The 27,857-nt window shown below is 35.8% G+C and overlaps 1 protein-coding gene across 3 annotated transcripts; it reads right to left on the minus strand.

Annotated features, from left to right (window-relative positions):
• Positions 1-1,566: 1,566 nt before the first annotated feature.
• Positions 1,567-26,728, minus strand: LOC120580940 (villin-3). 3 transcript variants are annotated; one of them, XM_039835284.1, is made up of 24 exons: positions 26,472-26,728; positions 23,555-23,641; positions 22,986-23,085; positions 22,259-22,327; positions 21,809-22,045; positions 21,562-21,739; positions 21,339-21,471; positions 11,289-11,448; positions 11,061-11,211; positions 10,882-10,982; positions 10,639-10,797; positions 8,977-9,045; positions 8,837-8,905; positions 8,618-8,755; positions 8,392-8,520; positions 6,368-6,515; positions 6,215-6,237; positions 5,967-6,107; positions 5,754-5,885; positions 5,351-5,413; positions 3,810-3,914; positions 3,169-3,427; positions 2,236-2,456; positions 1,567-2,032 (listed from the first exon to the last, which is right to left on the minus strand). In XM_039835284.1, the coding sequence occupies exons 2-24, from the start codon at positions 23,608-23,610 to the stop codon at positions 1,919-1,921; spliced, it is 2,955 nt and encodes a 984-aa protein (XP_039691218.1). In that variant the 5' UTR covers positions 23,611-23,641; positions 26,472-26,728; the 3' UTR covers positions 1,567-1,918. The 3 variants fall into 3 exon arrangements, with proteins under 3 accessions (XP_039691218.1, XP_039691219.1, XP_039691216.1); XM_039835285.1 differs by having other exon boundaries at positions 2,236-2,459; positions 6,227-6,237; positions 26,472-26,727; XM_039835282.1 differs by having other exon boundaries at positions 2,236-2,459; positions 26,472-26,727.
• Between the last annotated feature and the right edge of the window lie 1,129 nt (positions 26,729-27,857).

Here is a 27,857-nt window from a genome sequence, read left to right on the forward strand (position 1 = left end):
TTTGTGTTGAATATTGCTTGGTACAGAAAAGGATGAATTCAATTAGGTAGTTTGGTGTTGTTAGAAGGGTCAAGATATACATATTGCTAATTTAATTCCATTCCACGCCACTGCCGTGCATCATCTACTAATTAATTAAGTCTTCGTCTTCATTTTTTATTTCATGCCAAAACTTATTTAAGCAATTAAGAGAATAACTAATTGGAGAGAGAGAGAGAGAGAGAGAGAGAGAGAGAGAGAGAGAGAAGAATTAATGGAACAAGGAGAAAGAACTACACTCCGGTGACAGCGAGAGGTTCGCCGATATAAGAAAAATGAACCAAAACTTATTTGATGGAAGCCTGACAAAAGGAAGGAGAGGGGAAGAGATGGGACAAGATTGTGCGCGAACAAATGTAAATGTTCTTAATATTATTTTTAACAAATCGGATCCATTCATTTAATCTAACGGTATTTCCTTTGTGGTCCATCAGTGAGGGATTTAATTGGACCCTCACCCTAGAATCCACCATTAATTACACATTGATAGTCATTAAAAGAGAAATTATACGGGAAATTCGAATTCCAATATTTCAAGGTAATTAAAAGATTAATTTAGGGGTAAATAAGTCATTAGAGATTGTAAAAGAGTTTAAGGTGGGAAATCTTAGGTCTGAGATCAAGGGCTGCGATTAAGTTTTGATCCATCCAACGGCCAACATCCATTGCCGCCAAAAGAGGTTAGGTTAAAACTAAGTTAAATGTTGCTAAACCAGTTAAGCTTTTATGAGTAAGAGATTATTTAACCTTAAAAATTTGGTTTAGAAGTGAGGAAAGATTAAGAATGTTTTGTTTCAAAATGAATTTACAGCACACGTCTCCAACCCACTGCCAACAAACTCCCCTGCAAAACCCTGCACCACCGCAACAACCACCAAACATTCTTCTCCAACACATACCATAAATCTGACATCACCACCAAAGAAGCCGAAGCTAATCCCAATCCTAAAGATCCTGATATCAAATCCTCACGCTACTTCTTCCGCGAAATTGATTATGATGATCTTGATTTTGATCTCTGTCAACGCTAAAATAGAATAGTTGTAGCAACAAAGTTCCACACCGTAGACAGTGTCATGCCATTCAAGTAAACAACCACACTACAAACTATGAATTGGAAGTTTTATTTTTTATTTTTTATTTTACTCATGCGCTTTTCTGTTACCAAAGTGAGAACAAGTTTGATATGGACATATCAATTAACCACCGGTTTGTAGAAAACGATTTGGATATATCAACTATATCCAACGTACATGGTAAGTTTTATAGAAAATTCCAGGTTCACGATAATATAATATAACATAACATTCACACAAGTATAAATAACAACGTTTTTGGGTTTCCATTATATTTTAATTCAGTATATAACATAAAATGCAATATTATACATACATATACACCCACCTTTCTAACCAAATGAAAGAAAAACCACGTATTTAGTATACAAACTTACAATCAAAGAATTTTGACCCATCCAGTTTCTAGTGTCTTTATTGCCACAATATGTAAACCAATGTTCCCAAATAATTTTCAGTAGCAAGTGAGGCTTAAAGTAAATTTTTATATATGGGGCTTTTTCTGTATACATTTGAGACCTTTTTGTTTATAAAATCTAATAAAAAATAATTTAATGTTGGTAGGCCTAAAGCAAGGGCTTTAGCAGCCTTACCTTGGGTCGGCCGTGATGTAAATATTCCAAGAAGTAGCAGCAATTAAAAGGAGAAACTAAAATCACTCTCCATGCAGCATCACTGTTCATATGAATCCAAGCGGTTTATCGATAAAACACACTATCCAATAGATAAGTGCATTTCAAGATTACCGAGGAAAGGTAATCAATAAGCTAAAGAAACTGATTTGTTAACTCAATATGTCAAGTCTAGAACAATTCATATTTCTTTTTCAGCAGATCTCGCTTCCATCTTGGCAACTTATAAAATGCTTCTTTTACCATTCCAAACACAGTTTCAAAATCTTCGTCTGAAAGATAGGCCTGACCAACAGGAAGTGGAGATTATGCAAAAGTGTTACACGATACTGACATAAAACCAGACAAGAAATCATATGCATTCCATGACAATTTGAAAGATTGCAAATTACAGAAAGCCCTCAAAACAGAGTTAAAAAGATTTAATAAAGTCGGGCAGGAAAATTTATGGGAGGTGCTTGTAAGTAATAATTCAAAACAAGACTAACCTCTCTCCGTTTAAGATCAATTCTAGACACATTTTTTCCTGCTGTAGTCTTTAATTGATCATAACTGAATGTCCTCTGACTACTTTGGTCATTATCTCCATCCTCCACATTTTCTTGTTCAGATTCCAGACCCCCATTGCTATCGGAATCAGGAGAAACTTCTTCCACTTCCTTGGCTTCTGTAGCTTCATCAACTTCAGAATATTCACTTTCACTTTTAGCTTCTGCAGCAAAAACACCAACTGGTAAAATAAGCTGATACACCCAGAAATGGTTGTGTAAACACGAGTCAGGCATTTTTTAATGCAGCACAGCCTATTGACTATGAAGATTCCTCTAGGTGGAAGTAAAAGCCTATAGTTTATTCGATTATTACATGATGCTTCTTCTCTTCAAATTCAAAAGGCACTCAATAGGCCAGGGTTTTTAAAGGTATCCACAAAAATTAGCACGTTTCCACTCTGATGTAATTTATTTGACCATGGACAAAATACTAGCCATTGAAATAATTAAACACTTGTAATTATGATTAAGCATGTTGAATGAGAGAGAAAAGAGAGACATATGCTGAAATAACCGTGTGACTGAATAGCACTACGGAATGTCTATTATATAGAGTTAAGTAGCTTGGAGGCTAAGCTATGTATATTTACAAAATAAATATTCTACATAATATTCTATCCTAATTTACTTAGAGAATAAGGAAAATATATTTACAATGTAAATATAATATTTACTATTTATTTAATCAATAAATATCAACAAAGCACTTAACATATATAATATTCCACAAAAAAGATTTACACAGACTGTTAGAAAGAGAAACATAAGAAACCCATTGTATATTTTTTTTGCAACAAATAGAATATGGACCGGTGGTTGAAATTTGAGTATGCAGCATCCAACTTCGATAAAAAAAACTGCAGTTATTACCTGAAATGCTACTCTCTGGAACAGGACTGTCACTGGCCACAGGAGAGGTATCAGGTGATTGTTTCTTCTTCTCAGCAGTAAGAACTGACGAAAGAGCAGCTACAGCTGCTGCTCTTTGTGATCCTTGACCTTTTACAGATGGCCTAGGAGTAACTTTCTTTGTCGTTGATGAAGAACTAAATGCAGAGTTTAAGGCAGCTAAAGCTTCCGCTCTTTGTCTTGGTCCTCCATGGTTTAAGCCATTCAATCTCTCTTGTGACTGCAAGAGTGGAAAGAAATAATTGAATCACGAGTTAAAATAGATAAACCAGTCTACCAAAAAAACAAAATGAAAAAAATAAATAAAAAATAAGCAGTTAAGAATACGGCACATAATAGGATTTGGATCCTCTTTTCGTTCAACCATCTCTCCTTTTCCTAATCCAATCCAACGATTGATTGATCCACAAAGAGGAGAGGTTGTGAATGGCTTAGAAGGCAGAATGGGCATGAGAGGATCCAAATCCCACAGACAGAACCAGCAACAATAATATTCTTAAATAAAACAACGTCACTTGAGTATGAACTCTTTGTTCTCTTTGATCCTTTCACATACAAAAAGGAATGTTAAAACTTCAGTGTTAAAACAGAAGAGACCATACCATACTCGTTGTTTTCTCAAGCGATGATTTAAAAGCAGAAGTTAAAGCAGCCAAAGCTTCTGCCCTTTGTCTTGGCCCCCCTCCACTTGACCCGTTTGATTTTTCCTGTCACCAGAATCAATTGAGCCTTGTTTAGCAGGTAGAGACATAGACAGCATTTCAATTATTCTAATATAAATTCAGAAATCATATTGATACTGATAGTATTGCATCTGCACAAGCGTATACGACTCAATATGTAATATCGAGAAAGAAAATAAATATTGGAAGATGGACATTTAGAAATACTGTTGGCTGAACTTAAAAAGTGTAAACTAATTAAGTAAAAACTTTAGAATATTATAAAGGATGAACAGTGCATACAGTGTATCTGTCAAATTAGCATTTTTGTATATATTTGAAGGGCTATGAAGGTAAGAGTTATATTTAAACTAGATAACGTCAGTTAAAGACATTAAAGAAATTGCACGTAACATACACAACTACATGTTTATTTAGAATTAATTACCTAAAATTCAAAGCTAAATAAACAGAAAAAGGAAGGTTTCTACAAGTAATTTAAAATAATGATATTCTGAAACTTTTCTGCTTAGCCATATCAACTGCAGTGCTTAAACGAGACAGAAATTTACACTGGATATCTGATCATGTTTACTTCATTTTTGGCATTGCCATAACCTGAAGAGTTAAATATCCGCGGCTTTTCTCTATCTCTAATCAAAAGGAAGATAGTGTTCAAGCGGTGGGGGGAGCTATTGCTTCCGGGGTGGAGTGGACTTTTGATTGGAGGTGGTGATTATTTGTGTGGGAGGAACAATTGTTAAATGATCTTAGAGAGGATTTGGTGGGCGTTCGGCTAGGTGTTGAGGAAGATGGTTGGAGGTGGAGGTTGGAGGATGAAGGGTGCTTCTCGGTAAAATCCGCGTATGAGAAGTAGGTTCTTATCTAGCTACTCCGCGATTGAATGTGAAGTGACAGGAGCAATGTGCTGGCATCCTCACAAAAGAGCTTATTTTGCCCTAATTTTGATGTTTTCAGATATAAGCTCATAGTATGTGACTCATTACTTCTGTGGTTCACACACACACACACACCTCTCAAGGTTAAAAAGTGTATCAGAGTATAGTGATACTTGCAGCTTTAGTCTGATTTTAGACTTTTCTAGTTCAGTAACTAACTGAAATTCAGTTAGTTACGGTTATTTAGTAACATTAGCTGGCAGATCAATAGATCTCAAAATATAAGTTTTGGCTTAATTCAGTTGTGGCTTGTAACAGGTAGAATTGATTCTTGATCAATGCAATCAGTTTATCTTCTCTCGTAATTCTAACAAAAAAATGAATGGATCTAAAGCAACTTGGCATGAAGTAGAAACAGTTGTTGGATCAAGCAAATAAAGACATTGCTCATGATAGAATTTACATTTCACTGCTGATTTTGTTGGAAATATAAAACTATATTCTCTGTTAACTGAATTACTTAGCATGTTTCAGGTTTTTTAACAGCTTCAGTTTTCCCAAAAATAAAAATCAGGACTATACCTCCACAGCATGGCCAATCCCAAAGAGTAGAGACACCTGTTTCTGGAATGAGTTCCCATGAACCTGAAGTAATAAGAAAAATAAACCATGTAAAGTCAACAAATTAAAGTACCTGTTCCAAAAGCATGAACCTCACAATCATATCATTTTACCACTAGCAATCTTTTTAGACCAACATTTAAAACATTTAGAATAAGAATTTGTGAAACCTATATGTGATGACAAAATTCTAGTGGGATTCTGAACAGCCATGGTAATTATGTTCTGCTCACAACCAACCAGCACAGAAATGCAAAATATTGTGACATACAGTTGAAGACAAGGAAAAGTACGAGAAGATTTATTATTATATTTTTAAACAACGAACAAACCAAAAGGGCCATTTTAATTCCTTTGGACATACCTTAGCTCTTGTATAATCCCAATCCCATGAAAAGTATGTAGTGAAAAAGAAAGGTTCGTTCCCTTCTGTTACTTTATATAAGGGTACACGTGGAGATAGTCCTTCCAGAGATGCAGCCATATCTATGTATTTCTGAAGTAAAGTTTCAAGGATAAATCAAGTAACCCAAGTAGGAGAGGAATATGAGAATTAAAAGAATTGAATTTTACTTACCTGGCCAATTTCAAAAGCATTTTGCTTTTCTTTAGGGTCAACACACTGACCAATCCAAACAAACACTTCTGCGTGTGTGTCGAGTACGAGGATATCCTCTGTTAACAAATCATCTTGGGAGAAGTTGTAAACCTCCTCTACCTGCAGAATAAAATATAAAAAAAGATTTAGAAGACATAAAGAAGCCCTAAATGCTTCTACTGACAAAATTCCTAAAGAAGGAGGAAATGTTAATAAAAAAGTTGTACCAACAAACTCACATGTAACTTTCCTGATAGATTCACAGAGCAAAAGAATAAACAAAAAAAATGGTCAGTATACTTAAATATAAAGTAAACAAGCATGCTATAGCATAACATTTAATTTTTTTATATAGAAGTAACACGATAAGAAATTATAACCTTTATAAAATGATAAGGTGAACAGATGTGGATCTCTAACAACCTCATTAGTAACTTTCTTGCTGGTGTAGTTTTGTTTTCCTCCTAATGCAAGCCAGAAAGCTGAGCTTTCTGTACCTTCTTTAGCATGCTTTAAAGCAACTCCTGGCTGAACATGGAAAAATATCACATTAGCAACAATGCATACAGCAATACTAAAACTATTTTATCTTGTTAAAAAAATATGCTCAGAGGTCACAAGTTCAAAAAAGCAGTCTCAGGAAACCACGAGTTAGGCACTTGGGCTTAACCAGAAGGATATAGTCATATCAATTCAGTTTGAACAAATCAATCTTGTGGTAACCAATTTGGCACAGATAAAAGTTCAAACAACAACAACCAAGCCTTATCCCACTAAGTGGGTCGACTACATGGATCAAATGACGCCATAGTGTTCTAACATAAACGAAATTTGGATCCAACTCATTGACCTCTAAATCCTTTCTAATGGTTTCTCTAATAGTTTTCCTAGGTCTTCCTCTACCTCTTCTAACATGACTCTCCTCCATTTGATCTACTCTTCTTATGACGGCATCTACGGGTCTCCTCTCTACATGCCCAAACCATCTAACCCTATTTTCTACCAACTTTTTTACTATAGGTGCTACCCCACTCTCTCTCTAATGGTGTCATTCCTAATCCTATTATGTCTAGTCTTACCACTCATCCAACGCAACATCCTCATCTCTGCTACACTTACTTGATTCTCATGTTGACTCTTAACCGCCCAACATTTCGTACCATCCAACATCGCCGACCTGACTGCTATCCGATAAAACTTTCCTTTCAACTTAAGTGGTACTTTCTTATCGCGCAAAACACCTGAGGCTCTTCTCCATTTCAACCACCCAGCTTGAATAAGATGGCTTACATCTGCTTGAGTAAGATGGCTTACATCTGCTTGAATAAGATGGCTTACATCTGCTTCTATTTCTCCGTCATTTTGTACTATGGACCCAAGATATTTAAACCGCGTAACTTGGGTATGATATAATCTCCAACTTTCACCTCCAGGGTAGACCTACTTCTCCTTTTGCTGAAGTTACATTCCATATACTCTGTCTTGCTTATACTCGAGCGAAAACCATGCGCTTCTAGGGCTTGCCTCCAGGTCTCTAGCCTCCCATTCAATTCCTCCCTCGACTCACCAAGCAAGACTACATCATCTGCAAAAAGCATACATCTCGGTGCTAACTCTTGAATGTGTTTCGTCAGTACATCCAAAACTAAAGTAAAAAGATAAGGACTTAAGGTTGACCCTTGGTGCAATCCTATTGTTATGGGAAAATCTGTGGTAGACCCATCCTGCGTCCTCACACTAGTCGAAGCTCCCTCATACATATCCTTGATAGCTCTAATATAGGCAATCCTAACCCCTTTCTTCTCCAGGGCTTTCCACAAAATCTCTCTAGGCACTCTATCATACGCTTTCTCCAAATCAATGAAAACTAAGTGTAAGTCTTTTTTATCCGTCCGATATCTCTCCATCACACGTCGAAGTAAGTAGGTCGCTTCCATAGTCAACCTCGCGGGCATAAAACCAAATTGGTTATCCGTAACTCGAGCCTCCTTTCTTAGTCTTCGTTCAATCACCCTTTCCCATAACTTCATGGTATGACTTATTAGCTTAACCCCCCTATAATTCGCGCAATTTTGTATATCCCCCTTGTTCTTATAGAAAGGAATTAAAGTGCTTCTTCTCCACTCGTCCGGCATTTTCTACGTCCTCATAAAAGTACATAAAATAATATATTACCAAAAGTACATTTCTGTGTTGGAAATTGAGGTAGAAAATAATAAAATTAATATACCAATAAAAATAAATACAATTTAAATAATATGATAATTAATAAGGATGCTCTTTTCGGTTAACACTCAAAAGAGTTTGAATTAGTAAAATTGAGGCTTGGTTTTGCATTAAATTCCTAATGCAGTGCTCAAATAATTTGGCAGAATGTCCACAACATGGAGGTAACAGAACTTACCCTTAGAAATTCTGCGACCTTTGCTGCTAGCTGCTGCTGTTCGATGGAACATTTATTCCCATGCCAAGTGAAAACTGTAGAGCTCGATTGCAAGACAAAACAGTCGGAAGAATTCAATGACGTTGGCACCTGAATAAGAATAACATAATTATGGTGGATTACAGATAAGATAAAGCCCTAGAAACATGCTAATGGGATCAAAAATGAATAATCTCATGGTACTTACTGCATCAACTTGTGCTGCCTTATTGTTATGGATGGAAGTTCCAGTGATTCGGATAAGCGCAACGGATTCTTCTGTGTATGTCTCATCTGATGAACCTTTGTCAGCTATGAATTTTTTGTATCCAGTGCTCAAACCTCCCTAAAATGGGGACAAGTAATGTGTCTTCACTGAGTTATACTAGATATGTAACTGAAAACGCGCAAATTTGCTCCATGATACCTTAAGAACTACCATGGGATGGAAAAGAGCAACAAATTGTGGTGACTCTTTACCCTCGTATATGCGACCCTGAAAACAACAACAATAGTTATAAACAATTTGCTAGCACAATCCCCACCTAAAATTTCAGATTACAATACCTGAACAGGTCTACCCTTCAAAGAGTTGGACATTGTATTAGCCAGCCGAATAGCCACTGTTTGGTCCTCCTAAAAAAGAAACTTAACCGAGGTCAAAAGCTTTCAAAACTAACATATTCTACTCCATAAAGTATGAATAGAAAAATACAATTTGAAAATAACAACCACTGAGAAACAATTAAAAAAATAATAATAATAGTGATGAAAAAGAAATTGAACTGTAAGTAATAATTATCATAAATCGCATTTTAAAAGGTGAAATCTAGCCCGTAAATAATTACGTTGCGGGAAATTACCCAAATTATTTTTGCTAAAAATATTTTAAATTTAGGAATAATTAAATGGTTACACCCATTAACCACTTCTTCAACTGTGTAAATCAGTACGTGACCAAATATTCCTGATGCAACGGTGCTTATAATATAATTGAAGTTGAGTTTAAAATAAAAGGAGGAGAGAGAAAAATAAGATCTAGATGATAATAAAACGATAGTAGCTTGATACAATAGACTAAATACTAACATCTATTTATAGGGATATATAGACTCAATCCTAAAATTAGTAAAAAGAAGTCGCAGTTGTAATAGTAATATGGAAACTAATCCTAAAAGATGATCTAATATTGCCAAGACTATTTATTAAATAATCTTCCATTAGACACCGATATGGGACAAGGTAGAAAGCGCACTAAATAAGAGTGACTTGGACATATGATCAACCAAAACAGCAATCATTGAAAAAGAAGATGCCTGCGAACAACCTGGAGGAAAAGTATGCACAAAACCAAACCAGAAATTGTATTCATAGCAGTTGTGTTGATGGTGGCAGAAAAACTGTATTGACGGTGAACATTGACATTGGTTTAACTGTGTAGATGGTGAACAGCGATAGACTAGAACAACAGAATGGTGACAAGACAGGTCACAGAGGATAGAACCAGGATCTAAATACTGTGTTGAAGTTACGGATTTTAGATAAAAGGAGAGAATAACTGCTTGAACATTATTGATAGTAACTTGATAATTGAGTGATTCAAAATACTAGGCACTAATCCTATTTATCGGGATACATAGACTCGTAATCCTAAATAAATAGGGAAATCATGAAACAAATAATAATAATAATAATAATAATAATAATAATAAAATAATAATAATATAATATGAAAACTAATCCTAATATATATTCAAGAAACTCTAAGATTATAAATTAATCCTAGGAGATAAGCTACGATACTCTAATATAATATAAGTATAGTATATAAGATATTTTATGATATTCTAGCAAATAGTGGAATAGTTATAGAACAGGTCACAGAAGATTGAACCTGTCATTAATACCATCTTGAAGTTATGAGTTTTATAAGATAAAATGAAAAGTTAAATAATAATAGTTTGAATATTATTAATAATAATTTGATAGTAGCTTGATACAAAAGACTAAACATTAACCCCGATTTATAGAGATACATTGATAGTAGCTCAAAATACTATACTTATCATATTATATTAGAGTATCTTAGTTTATCTTCTAGGATTAGTTTATAATAGTTTCTTGAATAATCTTAGAGTTTCTAGGATTAGTTTATAATCTGTGAGTGGTTTATGTGTGGTAAGAGACTAACAATTTATTTTTAGCTCAAATCAGCAGGAAACATATTACCTCAATACTATCTTTGCCAAACCAGCAGCACAAGAAGTAGTCTTCTTTCCTCTCACCAGAATGGTATGTGTACAGCACAATGTAACAATCTCCACTATGAAATTTACCAATGTCCTCGTTCGGTAATGAGGTCTTGTCACTTCCATCGATTCTCCATGCCTTTAATTGTTAAATTATATACATGTTCATTGGTGACAATTTAGTTAAATATGGGAATGTTTATGACGTAAATTATAAAGGTACCTCCATCTTTCCACCCTCTTCAAGCAAATGTGGAATTTCCTCATTTACAGGGGTACTTTTTGTCATTCCTTTTACACCCATCCCTTGTTGCTTCAGCAATGCTGACAGTAGCACAGTTATCAGTACAAATTGTTAGACACAGGCAAATCAAAGTACACTTGAGAATAAACAATGTCCACCTGTAACTTTCCCTTTTCCATCCTCGGCAACAGTACTAGCAGATCCTGATGGCCAAGAATCAAAGTTAGACTTAAATGAACGTGTCTCATAACCTTGAGTAATCCTTGTTATCCTTGTAGATTTTGGCCTATTTTGGCCAGAAACAAACTCCTGGAGATATTATATTAGTTAAGTCAATAAATCATCTTTTAACAATACATGAAGAACTAGATTTTACAATTACTTACCTCAGCAGCTTGGCAAGCTGCTTTCCGTTCTTCCACTTGTGTTCCCCGGCCAAACCAGATAAATACCTCAGCACCACAGTCCAGCAAATAGCACTTGTTGTTCTCCAACAGGGACTTAGAAAGTTCACCTTCCTCAGACTTGACTTCACGATCAATGATACTGCAAGGAATATGTCACATGAAGTTATTTTTAGTTTTAATTATCAACATGTAATATCGCCAACGACCATTTAGAAACTGTTATGTTTCTAATCTGTGACTAAAACATGCACACTCATATCATATCTAATTATAATAGCATATAGAATAAACATAATAAATCCTAATTGATATGATTTTCTAACTCTAATCCTAACAATAAATATTAGAATTTGATTCTTCAATTCTAACACTCCCCTCTAACACTTCCAACATGTGGATGTAATGTAGAGAAAATAGAGACAACAGGTCAAAAATAATAGCGTGGCCAGAGATGATTGTAGCAAAGGCAATTGGGCTAGCCAGAGGATTTCAAAGATGGCTGTGGTGATTGTCGGGCATAGATCTCACAGGAGAAGGAACAGTGGTTGAATAACAGCTGGATGGATGTGAAAAGAAACATACTGGCGAGAAAGAGAAGTACCTAAAGAAGCACAATGTATACGAACACCAGGATGGAAACATCTAACTAAGAGCTATTAAGAGATCACAACAGAACCAAACGAGAAGATTCATGAAGAGCTCCGCGCCAGAAATGTCTGTTTGCACAGTAAACTATATAAACCAATTCAGAAACTCCAAAGCATAGTTGTATGCAGAACCGGTAGGGGGAGGCAACCTTATCTCAGGAAAACTGTCCATAGAAGTCCCCTGTTGCAGATCCAAGCGCGACTGACTGCAGTGGTGTCAATGGAAAATCAGCAACTTGGCAGGGCGAGTGTGACCGCATCACAGGTCTGATGAAGCTGAAACTTTCGGGTTGGAAAAATCGGGAGATTCCTCTACTGGTGTTGGTGGTTTGGCATAGGCCACTGTATAATTCTCCAGCAGCAGCTACGCTTCTGGTGATGGAGGTTGCGATCACCAAATGAAGGCACACTTGTTTGTGGTGGTGGCTGGTTGTGGGTCTCCCCATAAAGTAGCGCAGCTGGGTAGCGGTATCTTGCATCTCTGAACCAAAACCTGATGAAAACTTTTCGGATGATGGCTGGCGGTGGCACTTTGCAGACAATAACGGCTGCATAGATTCTATCGGTCACATAATCAGAACCTGCTCTGATATTATGTTATGTTTGTAATTTATGTATCCAATACAGACCACACTCACCACTATTCGTAATAATATATATAATTAATATAAGAAAGACTACTTGATGGGAGCCCCTAATATGGACCTCTAAAAAAGAGGTCCCTAATTTGGACCCCTGATATGATTTGCTGATTCTAATCCTATTAATAAATATTAGGATTTAATTCTGTGTGAAAACTTAATAATATATTTCAAATTATATATGTTGTACAAGCACAAATTTGTTTATATAAGCTATTCTAACCTAGTGGGCCTAAGTAATGGACTAATGGCCCGAATACAAATTACTACAACTAATAACAACACTTCCTCTCAAGTTGGTCGATGAAAATGAATATATATCATTACTAATTTGAAAACAATCATTTCAAAGTTATTGTTGTTCAACCCCTTAGTTAGAAGATCTGCATGGTTGGCTTGGGCAGAGACAAAGAGAATGTAGATTAGACCACTATCTAACTTTTCTTTGACGAAGTTCCTGTCAACTTTAACATGTTTCCTTCGACCTTGGTACACAACATGTTCCTTCTACCTTGGTACACTAGATTACGGACTATGCTAAGAGCAGATTTATCATCACAAGGTTGCCTTGGGAAGAGATAAAGAGAATGTAGAATAGACCACTATCTAACTTTTCTTTGGCGAAGTTCCTGTCAACTTTAACATGTTTCCTTCTACCTTGGTACACTAGATTATGGACTATGCTAAGAGCAGATTTATCATCACAATAGCCTCATTGGTTCATCTCCCTTTATCCTAAGTCTTCCAAGATGATATTCAACCATAGTAGTTCACTTATTTATCCCTTGTGACATTTCCTGGAACTCAGCTTCAGCCCTAGATCTAGATAACACACTTTGTTTTTTTACATTGTTTTAAACACTATACAAGTCATATCTCTAGGCAATGTGGGACTAAATACACACCCAACACAATGAAGGTGTTGGAGGCTGCAATGAAGGCAACTCAAATGCCGCAATTAGACGGCTAAGGGAGGACCGCAATGAAGGCGGAACTTTCAGCACGCCCTCTCACGCTCAGACTCAATGAGCCTGAAGTATGGACGATGCAAGAAGTCCAACATAATATCTAGGATAGACTTCGATACCATGTGAAAACCCAATAATATATTTCAGGTTATGAATAGTGTAAAAGCACTAATTTGTTTATATAAGCTATTCAAACCTAGTGGGCCTGACTAATGGACTAATAGACCGAATACAAATTATTAACAATAATATAATAATAATAATAATAATAATAATAATAATAATAATAATAATAATAATAATAGTAATAATAATAATAATAATAATAATAATAATAATAATAATAATAATAAAAATAAATACATTATTCAAACCACTTTGAATCTAACAAAAACCATCCTTCATGCTAATCAACACATGATGGCAAGATCAAATCGTGAATAAACCTAAATGCCTAGGGCACCCATCCAAAAAATTATGAAACGTAAACTACTAATGAGTTCATTTCGGTAAACCAGTAAAATAGAAAGAATATTAGAATGCGGTGGTAATATGATTTGAAGAAGAAAATACCGTGTCCCAATTCTATGTTAGCAAAGGTAAGACATCATGCTTCAGACAAAATTACAAAAACACAAAAGCCCATAATTATAAAATCTCCTCATATCAAATTCTTAGAATTTAAGGTTAGGCCAGCACAACCCCATAAAACCGGTTTGGAAGGTGACGATTACCCCCACTTATAACTATATGTTCAAGTCATCTCTCATCCAATGTGGGACTCTTAACACACACCCCTCGCACCTTAGACTGGACATCTGGACCGTGGCCTGATAGCAGAAACCTAATAGCATCTTAGAATATTTGTTTGGGCGTAACACGACCCCACAAAACAGGCTTGTAAGGCACAAAATATACCAATGTATATTTCAAACCACAAACATTAGCTAAGAATGCTACTCCAAATTACATATTGTAAAAAGATTTTCATACAAATGATATAAAGAAAGGGAATAATAGAACAACAACCACTCCACTCTTATCCCAAAAGTTGGGGTCACAACATGGGTCAAACAAAAGGCAAAACTCGAAGAAATATAATTAGATCAACCTCTTTAATAATTGAACTATCTTCCATTGGCTTTATTCTTTTCAGTGGATCACAATTGGTCTTCTCCTCGCATTGACCTAATAAAAGTTGATCGTATCTTTCATTAAAAGTAAGACAATTCTAGGGAACCACCTTAGTGTGTTTGTTAGTTAGTGTGTGAGATAATAAGATATAAATAAGTGGACTTCAAGAAAAAAAAAAAGATATAAATAAGTAGAAAAGAAGATTATTAAGGGATATCTTTGCTTTGGAAAACAACTTAGAATGGGTTGGAGACAACAAGGTATCTCAAAAAATCAGGAATGCAACTGATATAATCAATAAACACAATTTTGTTATAAATCAGTTCTTATCAACTGATAAAAATTCCTTCTTGAGAGCATTTCAAGATTAGAATGAGAATTGAGGTTCACATGAGGTAGTCAAGTAGTATAGAGAAACTTGTAGGAACTAAGCCAACAATGTGAAGAGGAAGCGGAACAACAATTATTGGTGGATGCTTATTTCAGAAACATTGAAGAAATAGTGATAGAGATATTTAATAAGACAGATAAGTTCGTGAACGAAGAACTATGTTGACTAAAACGCATCAAATTTGGAGGGAACAAGAGGCACGAGGTTCAACTTTCCATGTCTACAAGTGAGGATGCATGTGCTTGAATTATTAGGATGGAGATGTATTTTCTACTGTAAGGAGTGCTAGAGGGGGACTGAATGTCAACCAATGGCCTCCAAGAAAGGTCCGGCACTACTGGTTGGAATCTTAAACTCCAAATTCAAACTGTAGGGTGTTTAGGAATGTTGTCATTCACGGATTCCAGTCTTCCATGATACATGATCCTTACAAAATCTTGTTTGTGTATGAAGCAATAGGGCACTACATGCAAATAAATGGACTCAAGGACCTCTGATGTTGTTGGTTTGGAGAAGGGCTATTGAGAGAATTCAAGAACAAAAAATCGAAACAAAAGAAAAGGATATAGAATCATGTTGATTATTCTCTATTTTTTTTTTTTTGGGTCAAGTAGTCTAGTGGTTAGAGCTCACACAATTTAATTGTGGAGAAGTGGAGTGTCCGGGGTTCGAACCCCGGCTCCTGCATATAATATGCAATATCCCTACCAACTAAGCTAAGCTCACGGGGATGTTGATTATTCTCTATTTATTATAGTTGATTTAGTTTCCTTTTTTGTTTTCCTGAGATATTCTCTCTTGTATATAAGCTTGCATACATCATTGTAAATCGTTCAAGTCATTAATTCTAAATTATTCAAGTTGGTATCATTAGGTACCTTCCGCTGTTTTGAATTAGGGTTTCAGCCGCCGCGAGCGGTGACCAACTGTTGTTTTTAAACGCAGTCAGAGTGACTGCTACCGGAACCACCACCGGTGATACGGCCATACCACCGTGATCGGGACCCTCCGATCTGCCCTTGTCTGAAGTTTCTCCATCATCAAGTTTCACACGCGCCGCCTCTGTCATTCACGGATTCCAGTCTTCCATGATACATGATCCTTACAAGAACCGGGGCGTGTGTGTCACTCACCGCCCTCTGAACGCCTGTTTGCGGCAGTGCTTGAGGTTCTTTACACGTTGCTGCAACTGTTGACCCGTTGAGAAGGTCTTTTTGAGGTGTCCTTGTTGTTGGCTTCCTTTTTTGGTGAATTATTGTTGCGTTTTGCATCCATTGTGCATATCTGCACATTTATCACTATTGTTTACAGTTTGCTTATTCCGTTGTGTGTATTTGATGGCTTCCCAAAAGGTTTCAACTTCGGTTACATTGGCTCATTTCAGTAATTCTACGGTTTGCTTATCTCACTCTATGGGATCATGGATTTTAGATTTGGGTGCTTCTGATCATGTAGTTGGTAATCCGTCTCTTATTTATAATTTGTCACCTCCTAAAATACCTCACAGCATTACCCTTGCTAATGGTTCTAAGGCACAAGTTACCGGTATTGGTCAAGTGTCACCCCTGCTATCTCTACCTTTGGATTATGTGTTATTTGTGCCTGGCTGCCCCTTCAATTTGATTTCAATCAGTAAGCTTACTAGTTCTCTCGATTGTTCCATAACATTTACTTCTGGTTCTTTCTTTATAAATTGGAGCAGGCTCTAAACGACAAGGTCTCTATTACCTTGAACCACCTTCACCAACTGTATGCAATGTTTCTGCATCTCCAGATATCATTCATCATCGTTTGGGTCATCCAAGTTTAGATAAGTTGAAAGTGTTGGTTCCACAACTCTCAGATTTAAAGTCTCTTGATTGTGAGTCGTGTTAGCTTGGCAAACATGTCCGGACATCTTTCCACAATAGTGTCAATAAAAGATCCAAGCATGCCTTCGATATTGTGCATTCTGATATTTGGGGTCCTAGCCGTGTTCCCTCTAATTTAGGATACAGGTATTATGTTACATTTATCGATAATTTCTCGCGATGTACTTGGATAACCTTATTGAAGGATCGTTCAGAATTGTTTGGTGCATTTAAGACTTTTTGTTTAGAGATAAAGACTCAATTTGGGAAAACAATCAAAATTTTGAGAAGTGACAATGCCAAAGAATACTTTTTTGCACAATTCAACTCTTCTTTTATTTCTCATGGTATCACACATCAGTCTAGTTGTCCGCACACACGGCAAAAAAATGGTGTAACTGAGCGGAAACATCGTCATCTAGTTGATACAGCTCGAACCTTATTGATCAATGCTCATGCACCTTTAAAATTTTGGGGTGATGCGGTTCTGACAGCCTGTTATTTGATCAACCGCATGCCATCATCAGTTTTGGATAATGAGATTCCACATTCTCTCGTTTCCTAAGGACCCCTTGTATTCTGTCCCACTTCGGGTTTTTGGCTCTACTTGTTTTGTTCATGATCTTTCTCCTGGTCGTGATAAGTTGTCTCCACGAGCTGTCAAGTGTGTATTTTTGGGGTACTCCAAAGTTCAAAAAGGGTATCGGTGTTATTGTCCATCTACACATCGTTTATATGTCTGCAGATGTTACTTTCTTTGAGGATACACCTTTCTTTGCCACACCAACTACAACAGATTCTGCTTCTCAAGTGTTTCTAATTCCTCTATTTGAACCGTTTTTTCCTACTCAGAGACCTCCACAGTCACAGAGTCGTCCTGTGTTTCGTCGCTATGGAGCTACTTATGAACGTCGACATGCCACAGTTCCAGAAAGTGCTTCTATGGATTTTGACAATATTGTTCAAGAGACCACCCCTACTATTGTTCAAGAGACTACCCCTACTATTTCTGATGATGCAGGTTCTATTCCAATCCTTTCTCCCAATGTTGACCCACCTGATCCTTCAACTGACTTACCTATTGCTCTTCGTAAAGGTAATCGGTCTACTTCTAATCCTCATCCTATTTATAATTTCTTGAGTTATCATCGTCTGTCTCCATTGCATCGTGCTTTTGTGTCTGTTGCATCAACTATCTCTATTCCTTAGATCGTCAAGGAAGCATTATCTCATCCAGGATGGAGACAAGCAATAATTGATGAAATGAATACCTTGGAGTCTAGTAGTACATGGAAGCTTGTTCCACTTCCTCATGGAAAATCTAAAGTTGGTTGTCGATGGGTCTTTGCTATTAAAGTAGGCCCTGATGAACAGGTGGATTGTTTGAAAGCCCGATTAGTAGCAAAAGGATACATTCAAATTTATGGGTTTGACTAAAGTGATACTTTTTCTCCAGTTGCAAAAATGGCCTCTGTTCGTCTTTTGTTCGTCTTTTCTTGTCAATGGCTGCTATGAACCATTGGCCTTTGTATCAACTTGATATTAAAAATGATTTCTTGCATGGTGACTTAGAAAAGGAGATTTATATGGAGCAACCACCTGGCTTTATTACTCAGGGGGAGTATGGCCTTGTTTGCAAGTTACAAAAATCATTGTATGGTCTAAAACAATCACCTCAATACGTTCTTGGGATTTATTGAGTTATTTTCTTGGGATTGAAGTAGCTTAGTCCCAAGAAGGCAGTGCTATTTAGAGAAAATACGTTCTTGATATTTTGGAAGAGACATGGATGCTTGATTGTAAACCAGTTGATACTCCTATGGACCCCAATGTGAAGCTTTTACAGAATCAAGGAGATTTGTATCCTGACCAAGGCAGATACAGAAGGTTAGTTGGGAAGCTGAATTATCTTACTATGACTAGACCAGATATTCTGTTTGTTGTTAGTGTTGTGAGTCAATTTTTGAACTCACCTTGTGATAGCCATTGGAATGTCGTGGTTCGGATCTTGAGGTATATTAAAGGGTCACCTGGAAAAGGACTTGTTTATTCAGACAGAGGACATTGTTGAGATATTGATATTTATTATATTTAAAATAGTATGATCTGTTAGTATCATTAGGAGTTATGATAGGATTGCATTCCTATTTAGATCATATCTCATGTATATAAATAGTTGGTTTTCATTCCTTTCAAAATTAATGAGAAATATTCATATTCAAGATGGTATCTAGAGCTAGGTTTTTCTTTGGGTTCTGCCGACAAGGCTAACCCTAGTTTTTTAGTCTATTTGGTCTCAAGTCAGCTGTGAGAGCACAACCACCGCTGACAGTTGTCGGAGCCACCGACATAGACACGCGCTCTGGAATTAGAATCAGACGGCGCTGATCTGCTTTCCGCCATCAAACGCCAATCGACACGCTGCCTTCCCGCTGCTTTCAATCGCCACTGTCATCATCTGACTCACCTTGTTGTTCTGTGTTGTTTGGGACCATCAACAACACTTGGGTCCCACTTTTTAGAGGCTTCGTGGGTCATTCTCTGGTCACTTTAGTCTGCCACTTTGTTGTGATTCATCTTGGTTGCTGCAGATTTGTCTTTGGACGTCATTCAAAGGTTTTTGGTTTAGTGGTATGATGGTTGTCCAACCGATTTTATCTCCGGCCATTTTGGCTCTTTTTGGTAATTCTACAACTTGTCTTTCTCACTGCATCGGATCATGGATTTTAGATTCCGGTGCTTCCGATCATGTAGTTGGTAATCCCTCTCTAATCTCTAACTTGTCACCTCCAAATATACCTCACAGTATTACCCTTGCTAATGGTTCTAAGGCACAAGTTACTGGTAGAGGTGAAGCCTGACCAATACCAGTAACTTGTGCCTTAGAACCATTAGCAAGGGTAATACTGTGAGGTATATTTGGGGGTGACAAGTTAGAGATTAGAGAGGGATTACCAACTACATGATCGGAAGCACCGGAATCTAAAATCCATGATCCGATGCAATGAGAAAGACAAGCTGTAGAATTATGTGTTAAAACATTTACTGCAAGAATTAAGTTTTTGTGAGGTTGGTCAGATGGAACTCGTATGTGATAATCAATTAGCTTTACACGTCTCCAATCCAGTTTTTCACGAGAGAACAAAGCATATAGAAGTTGACTGTCATTTCATTAGGGAAAAGATTCTCTCTGGAGTCATCAAAACCTCATTTGTCAATTCTAAGGATCAAGTTGCAGATATCTTTACTAAATCTCTACGAAGTCCTTGGATAACTTACATATGTGACAAGATGGATGCATATGATATGTATGCTCCAACTTGAGGGGGAGTGTTGAGATATTGATATTTATTATATTTAATATAGTATGATCTATTAGTATCAGTAGGAGTTATGATAGGATTGCATTCCTATTTAGATCATATCTCATGTATATAAATAGTTGGTTTTCATTCCTTTCAAGATTAATGAGAAATATTCATATTCAAGAGACATACCAATATTGTTGGATATTCAGATGCAGATTGGGCAGGTGATGTGAATGACAGAAGATCTACTTCAAGTTATTGTGTTCTAATGGGAGGAAACTTAATTTCATGGAAAAAGCAAACTGTTGTTGCAAGGTCAAGTACTGAGGCGGAGTATCGTGCTATGGCATATGCTACTTGTGAACTTTTATGGTTGAAGCACTTGTTGGAGTTGAAATTTTGTGAACTAGGTCCTATGGAACTTAAGTGTGATAATCAATTAGCATTGTATCTTTCGTCAAATCCAGTTTTTCATGAGAGGACAAAACACATAGAAGTTTGATTGTCACTTTATCAGAGAGAAGATACTTTCTGGCATCATTAAAACCTCTTCAGTGAGCTCTGAGCTCCAATGATCAGCTAGCCGATATCTTTACCAAACCACTACGGGGACCTCGGATTGATTATATATGTAACAAGCTGGATGCATATGATATATATGGTCCAGCTTGAGGGGGAGTGTTGATTATTCTCTATTTATTATAGTTGATTTAGTTTCCTTTTTTGCTTTCCTGAGATATTCTCTCTTGTATATAAGCTTGCATACATCGTTGTAAATCATTCAAGTCATTAATTCTAAATTATTCAAGTAATCAAATGAAATGTCCATGGTGGAAGAGAAATCTGATTGCAGTACAAATATTGATGGGTGGTGCCGTCAACAAAAGAGTTTCTTGTTTGACGGGTGTCGGCAGGAAGGAATGGAGTTTCTTATTTGACCATAGATGAACATACATATAGTGATGGTTTCTTGTCAAGTCAATACTGAGAGTGGGACCCCAATATAACTTTTCATCAAGCAACTATAAGACCCATTAACAACAAGATGGAAGCTTAAGGCTGAGGAAAAGTGGAAACAAAATCACCATACCTATACAATTGAGCAGGAATTGCCTCTGGAATGATATCATCCTCACTGATTACCTTCTTTGCAATGGGAGCAAAACCACCAAAGAGTAGCCAAAATTCACCTGAATCTGACTCAGTGTCTAACTTTCCATCATCTGCAATATGGGGTAGTTTTCTTCAAGTAACAAACAAACTCACCTCTGAAAGAAGATAACAGAATCATATAATAGCTAAAGTGCCCTCACCAACAATTGCAACGTCACATTTCCCTTCATGATATTCTTCTTTCAGAAACTGTACCACTTCCAAAGCCTTGGCTCTTTCCTGAATATTGGAATTTGCACCATTGAATTGATAAATCTTATCGTCGGTGTCAAGAATGAACACATCATCATGGTTCAATGATGACCTTGCAAACGGGACCTGCCAAAGCATAATTTTAAATTACATGCAAGCAGAATCAAAGAAGTTCACGAATAGACAACACATTACCTGTTTCAACCTGACAACTCTTTTCCCTCTGCATACATACAAGCGTGTTTCAAACTCCTCCTCTTCAGGTTTTCTAAATCCAGATGCAACACCCCCCTCTAATGGTATAATACATGGCCTAAAATATGACAAAAAATTGTCAGATTCATGTCCTTGAATCTCTCTGTGCTGCACCGCCCGTCCTCCAAGAGCAGCATCAAGTTCAACAGCTTTAATGGCTGCTGTTCCTGCCTCATCCTACAAGAATGCTCAATAGGTCAGCCAAGACTATTCTTTTTGCCAAAAAGGGATTAAAGCAAGTATTTCCAATCATCAAGGAACCATAAAACCCTTTGAAAATAAAAAGGTGGACTAACGTATCAAAGTTCTTTGAGAAAAAACGTGAATGACAAAAAAATAACAGTTTTTCAAGCATATGATTACAAGGGTGAAAGTGAAGTCCAAGCTTACCTGACTCGTATCCTTTCCAATCCAAAAGTGTAAATCATAAAAATAAGCAGCTCCTTTGCCTTGTGTTGTCTGCAAGAATGAACATCAAATTTTTCATAAAATAAGGTGAAAGACATATTCCATAGAAAGTGAAATTATGTTCATTCTGAATATATTTCTATTCTTACAAAAGAGGGAATTGTATAAAAGCTTTCCCCATGCCAACTGAAACTATCCCCCAGAATTATAAATTGAAATCAGTCAAATATTTTGGACCATAGTGAATAGACTATATGAAATTTCTATAACACCAAGAAATGTCTGTAAGTAACCCTAAGAGTCGAATGGCCTGGCCTCTGTGAGTGAGTCCTTGGTAGGAAAAGGGGTTAGAGAAGTAATAAGAGTTTGCTAGCACTCCAACTACTGTAGCAGAGGTAAAATGTAAATAGAAGAAGAGAGTGTAAGAGAATTCAGTTGGTTAGTATGTTTGGATGGGCAAGGCAAGACTCTGGATTTCGTGAGGGAAGACACTGTCGTATCTTCCTCTTCCTGACCTGCAAACATTTGATCCGGTTTTGGAGGGGGATATTCAATAAAGACGCCTTTATTTTTCCCTGTTGAACCTGAATTCTCTGATCCAGTAACAGAAAAAGACTACTAATTCCAGAAAAAAAAATTATAATTAATATAAGAACATTTAAAGTCTAGGATTTGCGTACTACAAGGTAATATTGGATGTAGCTCATACCTGCAAGATGATATATGAATCCCCCATGTAGAATTTCCCATATTCAGATTTGGGCAATGGAACCGGTTGAAAATTCTCAATTCTCCATATTTCAGTTCCTCTACAACAAGTTAAGTTTAAAACCTCTCAAAGTATATAGCATATTCAATATATAAGAAATGTGAATGTCAAATATTTAACCATTCATGTTCATTCACCCAACAACTTTTCTTCTGGGTTATTTGGCTCGTGAGATGTTATTTGAGCATCTATGATTATTTGGTCTAAATTTGATCCTGTCTCCCATTAATCCAAATAAAAGTTAAATTTCACCAAAAGTAAGGTGGATCTATGAACTCTCTACATTTCAAGCCCAAATGGTTCTTGCATAATGGGTGAGTTAGATATAAAACCATTTACGTTATGACATTATGCTTATACATAATGACATTATGGGTTTGATTATTCTCTGACAGAAAAAATTATTTTAATTTCAAATTTTACATTTTTCATGAATAAAATTTAAAAATAACTTATAATATAATTTCCAAAACTTATTTTTTATAGATCACCCATTACTTAAAGGATACAATCTCTGACCCACTCCCTGGAATGCAGGATCCAAAACCTTCAAAGTGTTAGACATAGCTAAATGCTCCTTTTTCGACGAACACTGTCTGCAAACACCAAATCCATTTCTTAAGAAATACAAATTTAAGAACAAACAAATCATGAGATAATCATACAACATCATGCAGATAAAGGCAGTAGTAGGAAACTCTCCAATAATGTAATATCATGCAATGCACGGCTACATGATTTAAGTTATCAAATTAGGTGTAGAGAACAGCCCCAGCAGCAAGTATTTCCCAAAACATAAAATATTTTCTATATCTATCATTATCATGTTAAGGATGAGAAGACCAGGAGCCGGGTTAACTGTTTTTCTTGTCTCATTTTTTAGAGAATACAATCGCTTAAAAGCTAGCTTTCCACCTACAGGTACTAACAATTTAGATTGGTTTCCAGTAGTTTGTATATTGTTCTAGGTGCAAGCCGCAAACATATGACCTATTTATGAATTTGGAAAATGAATTGATAAAGGAGCACAGAATAGCTTATGTTCAGTATGAGGACCATATATTAAAACAGGAGTCAACTATTAATTTGACACTCCAACGATTAGGGTGTCGCCACATTAATCCTCTAAAAGTTTTTGACACAAAAATTGAAGTTTCATCATATTATTACTTCCAAGAAATTTTCATCAAATTGATCCCTCAAAGATGCACATTCATTACCAAAGATTTGCCCATTCAGAGGACTAAATAGGTGACACAAAATTTGGTGAGACTTCTGTATATTGGAAGAATAAATTGCAGATAATGTCTTTGAAGGACTAATATGGCGATGCTTAGATCTTTTAGGAGATAATTTGGAAGGAAGGAAAATAGCCTTAAATCTGGAATCTGGCGGTAGTCAAGCCTTCAACAACAAGGATAAGCACCAAGGATAAGCACCAGAGATTCGCACATTAGATGGATGTCAGTTTATTAGGTGGGGTCTTATACAAATCCTTCTTGCTACCACAAACAGAAAAGGGAACTTATATGGAGACATTTATTGATGATTCACACTGGATTTTGAAAGTATATCATGGGAAAGGCTAGCTTAAGAATCTAAACACAGGTTCAAACCATGTTTTAATATAATATGTCAAAACTAAGAAGTCAAATTAACTTATCCACAAGTTTTCATCACCATATATTTAACAGAAATAAACCAAGAAATGCAGGTAAGGAAGCAATAAAACTAGAAAAATAGTTTTTCTGACATGATAGGATGAGTTAAAAACTTGAATTGCACTAACTTCAAATAAGACATGAATTAGTCCTCTATTCCTTCCACCTCCTTTTTCTAAAAACCATCCCCTCCTAAACTCCCAAACAGGCCCTTATGTACTAATCATATTCAATGAATATTTCAATCTCCCAACTAGACATAACCAACTAACAAAGTTTTTCAATCCAATGTATCTTCCATTATAAGGTATGGCCTCTCATTTTATTCATTAACACGAGATGTCTTGTGTAAATTAATTAAAATCATTTTCAGTAGTCTTTGTCAGATAAAAATATATATATATATATATATATATATATAGCTTGCTAAAACACTCCCACATAAAAATTAGTGGGTGTGTTCTAGCAAATCCGGGTTTGCTAGGATACGATACACCCACTAGTTTTTTTTAAGGTGTGTTTTAGCAAAGATATAACTAAAAAGTTGTTAAATACACCTTAAGGTGAATGTCGCTAAAACACACCTTAAAAAATAAGTGGGTGTAGGCAACAAAACCCATATCCGTGGTTACCCACCTGAACCAAACCCATTTTGACGGGTTTTCCCCATTTTGACTGGGTTTGGGTTTTCCCCGATTTCAAGACACGGGTTTGGGACGGGTATATAGGTACCCATCCCGAACTCATACCCAAACCCGTCCGGAATGTAGAAAATTATTTTATATTGATATGTCATGTTATTTTATTTGATAATTGTCGTGTTACAAAAACTATCATTGATATTTAAAGGAGCAACTAAATCAATTGGTCTAACAAATGTTCAAGTGAGCATATTGTCGGATAATACATTACAACATTTCTCTAGGGGTTGCAAAAAAACTTATATTTTTTATTATAAAAATTATTTAATGGAGGGATGGGGATTAGTCGGGGACGGGGATGGGGTTCAATTTTTCATACCCGTTGGATATGGGTAGGGTAACGGGTAAGTATATTAGAATCGGGTATGGGGATGGGGAATGTAAAACCCGTCCCCACCCCGCCCCAATGCCATGCCTAGGTGTATGTTAGCAACTCCTATAGGCATTTGCTAGAATACACCCACTTATTTTTTTGGAAGATGTGTTTTAGCAAGTTATAACTAAAAAGTAGTTAAATACACCTTAAGGTGTAGCTTGCTAAAACACTCCCACATAAAAATTAGTGGGTGTGTTCTAGCAACTGTTAAGGGAGGTGCCAGAAAAATATTTCATCAGCCTCAGCTTTTCATTATGCTTAAAATATCAAGCCCTCAACTGCCAATAAAGAAAAATTATATTTGTTGACGAGTCTAGGGAGCATCAGAAGCAACAACATGCTAACGACCAGGACCACCAAGAGACTAACACTTGAAATTCAATCCCCCCAGCCCCATGTATGAATCTACAATAACCGTTTTCTTTCATTCAAATATTTTGCGCGGAAATTGATAATGTAGCTTGAAATAACAAAATCTGAAAATCATCATATGACAATAAATGCAGAAAAGCGCGAAAATGAAAACGGATCCCATACCAAAAAGAAAAGGCATAAAAAACACATCAGTTACAACAACATTATTACAAATCATTATCATCATCATCATATGACAAAAATGAAACGAAATTGAATTGAATTGCATTGCATTGCATTGACGAAAGTAATAACTGAATTGACGAAAGTGTACCTGAGATCTCAGAGATGATGATGAGATTGTGATAGAGAGAAGACGAAGAAAGAAGGTTTGAATTGGTTGTGGTCCCTTTCTCTTCTCTCAATATATATTCGAGTTGCAACAAATTCAGAGAGAAAGAAACGAGTTGCAGCCAGAGAATGAATCAAAATGGTGATGATGAGATGAGAAACAGAGAGAAGAAATCAAAAATGTGAAACCGATAACAGAGAGAGAGAGAAGGTTGTAATTGCAATTGTATTGTTTCTGTTGTAAATTAAGTCAAAAAGTAAATTACGTTAGATAATGCCACCGCCCTTATGTTTCTTCCTTTTCTTTTTTTAAATTATTTCTCTCAACAAAAATAATAATAGACTCTTTTGTTTGGGAATTTTGAATGGAGTAATGATATTTGAACAATTATTTGATGACAACTTTTGTTATAATCTACTTTTTTTTTCTTTTAATTGGTCAAAAACAATAGAGAGAGAAAAATGAAGAAAGAGAATAAGAACATAATGTGAGTATGAGAGATAAAGTTGTACAAAAATTGTCATAAAATAGATGTACAAATATCATTTCTCTTTTGAAGGGAGGGTCTAAAAAACAGGAAAGATCTCGAGGAAGAAATACAGAATAATGAGAGAGGGGCTTTCCGGTTAATATTTGGGTCTTCTTAATAAGTGTTTTAAGAGTATTGTTTTAATAACTTAAAAAACAATTTTATCATAAAAGTATAAGTCAAACACTTGTAAAAGTTACTCCCTCCGTCTTAAATTGTATGACGTTTTGGGCATTTCACACATATTAAGAAATGCAATTAATATTGTGTGGAAAAGAGATATTATGAGTTGTTTTATAAAATTGTTCTTAGTAAATAATATGGGAAAGATAAATGAAAGAATTGAAAGAAAAGAGAGTAATAAATAACTAAGGTTATAATAGGAAAAGTAACATTAATGTTGCATTGGTATTTTAAAGCGACATATAATTTGGGACAATTTTTTTCACTAAAGCGACATACAATTTGGGACGGAGGGAGTATAAACTACACAAATTTTAATGTAGATATTATTCCGTCTCGAATAGATGACATATTTGACAATGCGCATTATGGACTTAACATATCTTGATCATATTTTTCTACTAATATATAAAGATAAATAATATCATATAAGATATTTTAAATTCGTCTCGATGAATATTTTTAAAATATTAAATTTTTATAATTTTTTATAATAGACAATTGAAGATATTAAAGATAAAACATATGCATTGTTATGTGTAACAAAGTAAACTATGTCACTTAATATGGGATATAGGAAGTACTAATTTTAGATGATGAAACAATACCTTTAAAAATGCTTCTTAATATTTTCCTTTATTTTAATATTTTTTTTC

The sequence above is a fragment of the Medicago truncatula genome, chromosome 1 (genome assembly GCF_003473485.1).
Source record: "Medicago truncatula cultivar Jemalong A17 chromosome 1, MtrunA17r5.0-ANR, whole genome shotgun sequence".
Lineage (NCBI taxonomy): Eukaryota > Viridiplantae > Streptophyta > Magnoliopsida > Fabales > Fabaceae > Medicago > Medicago truncatula.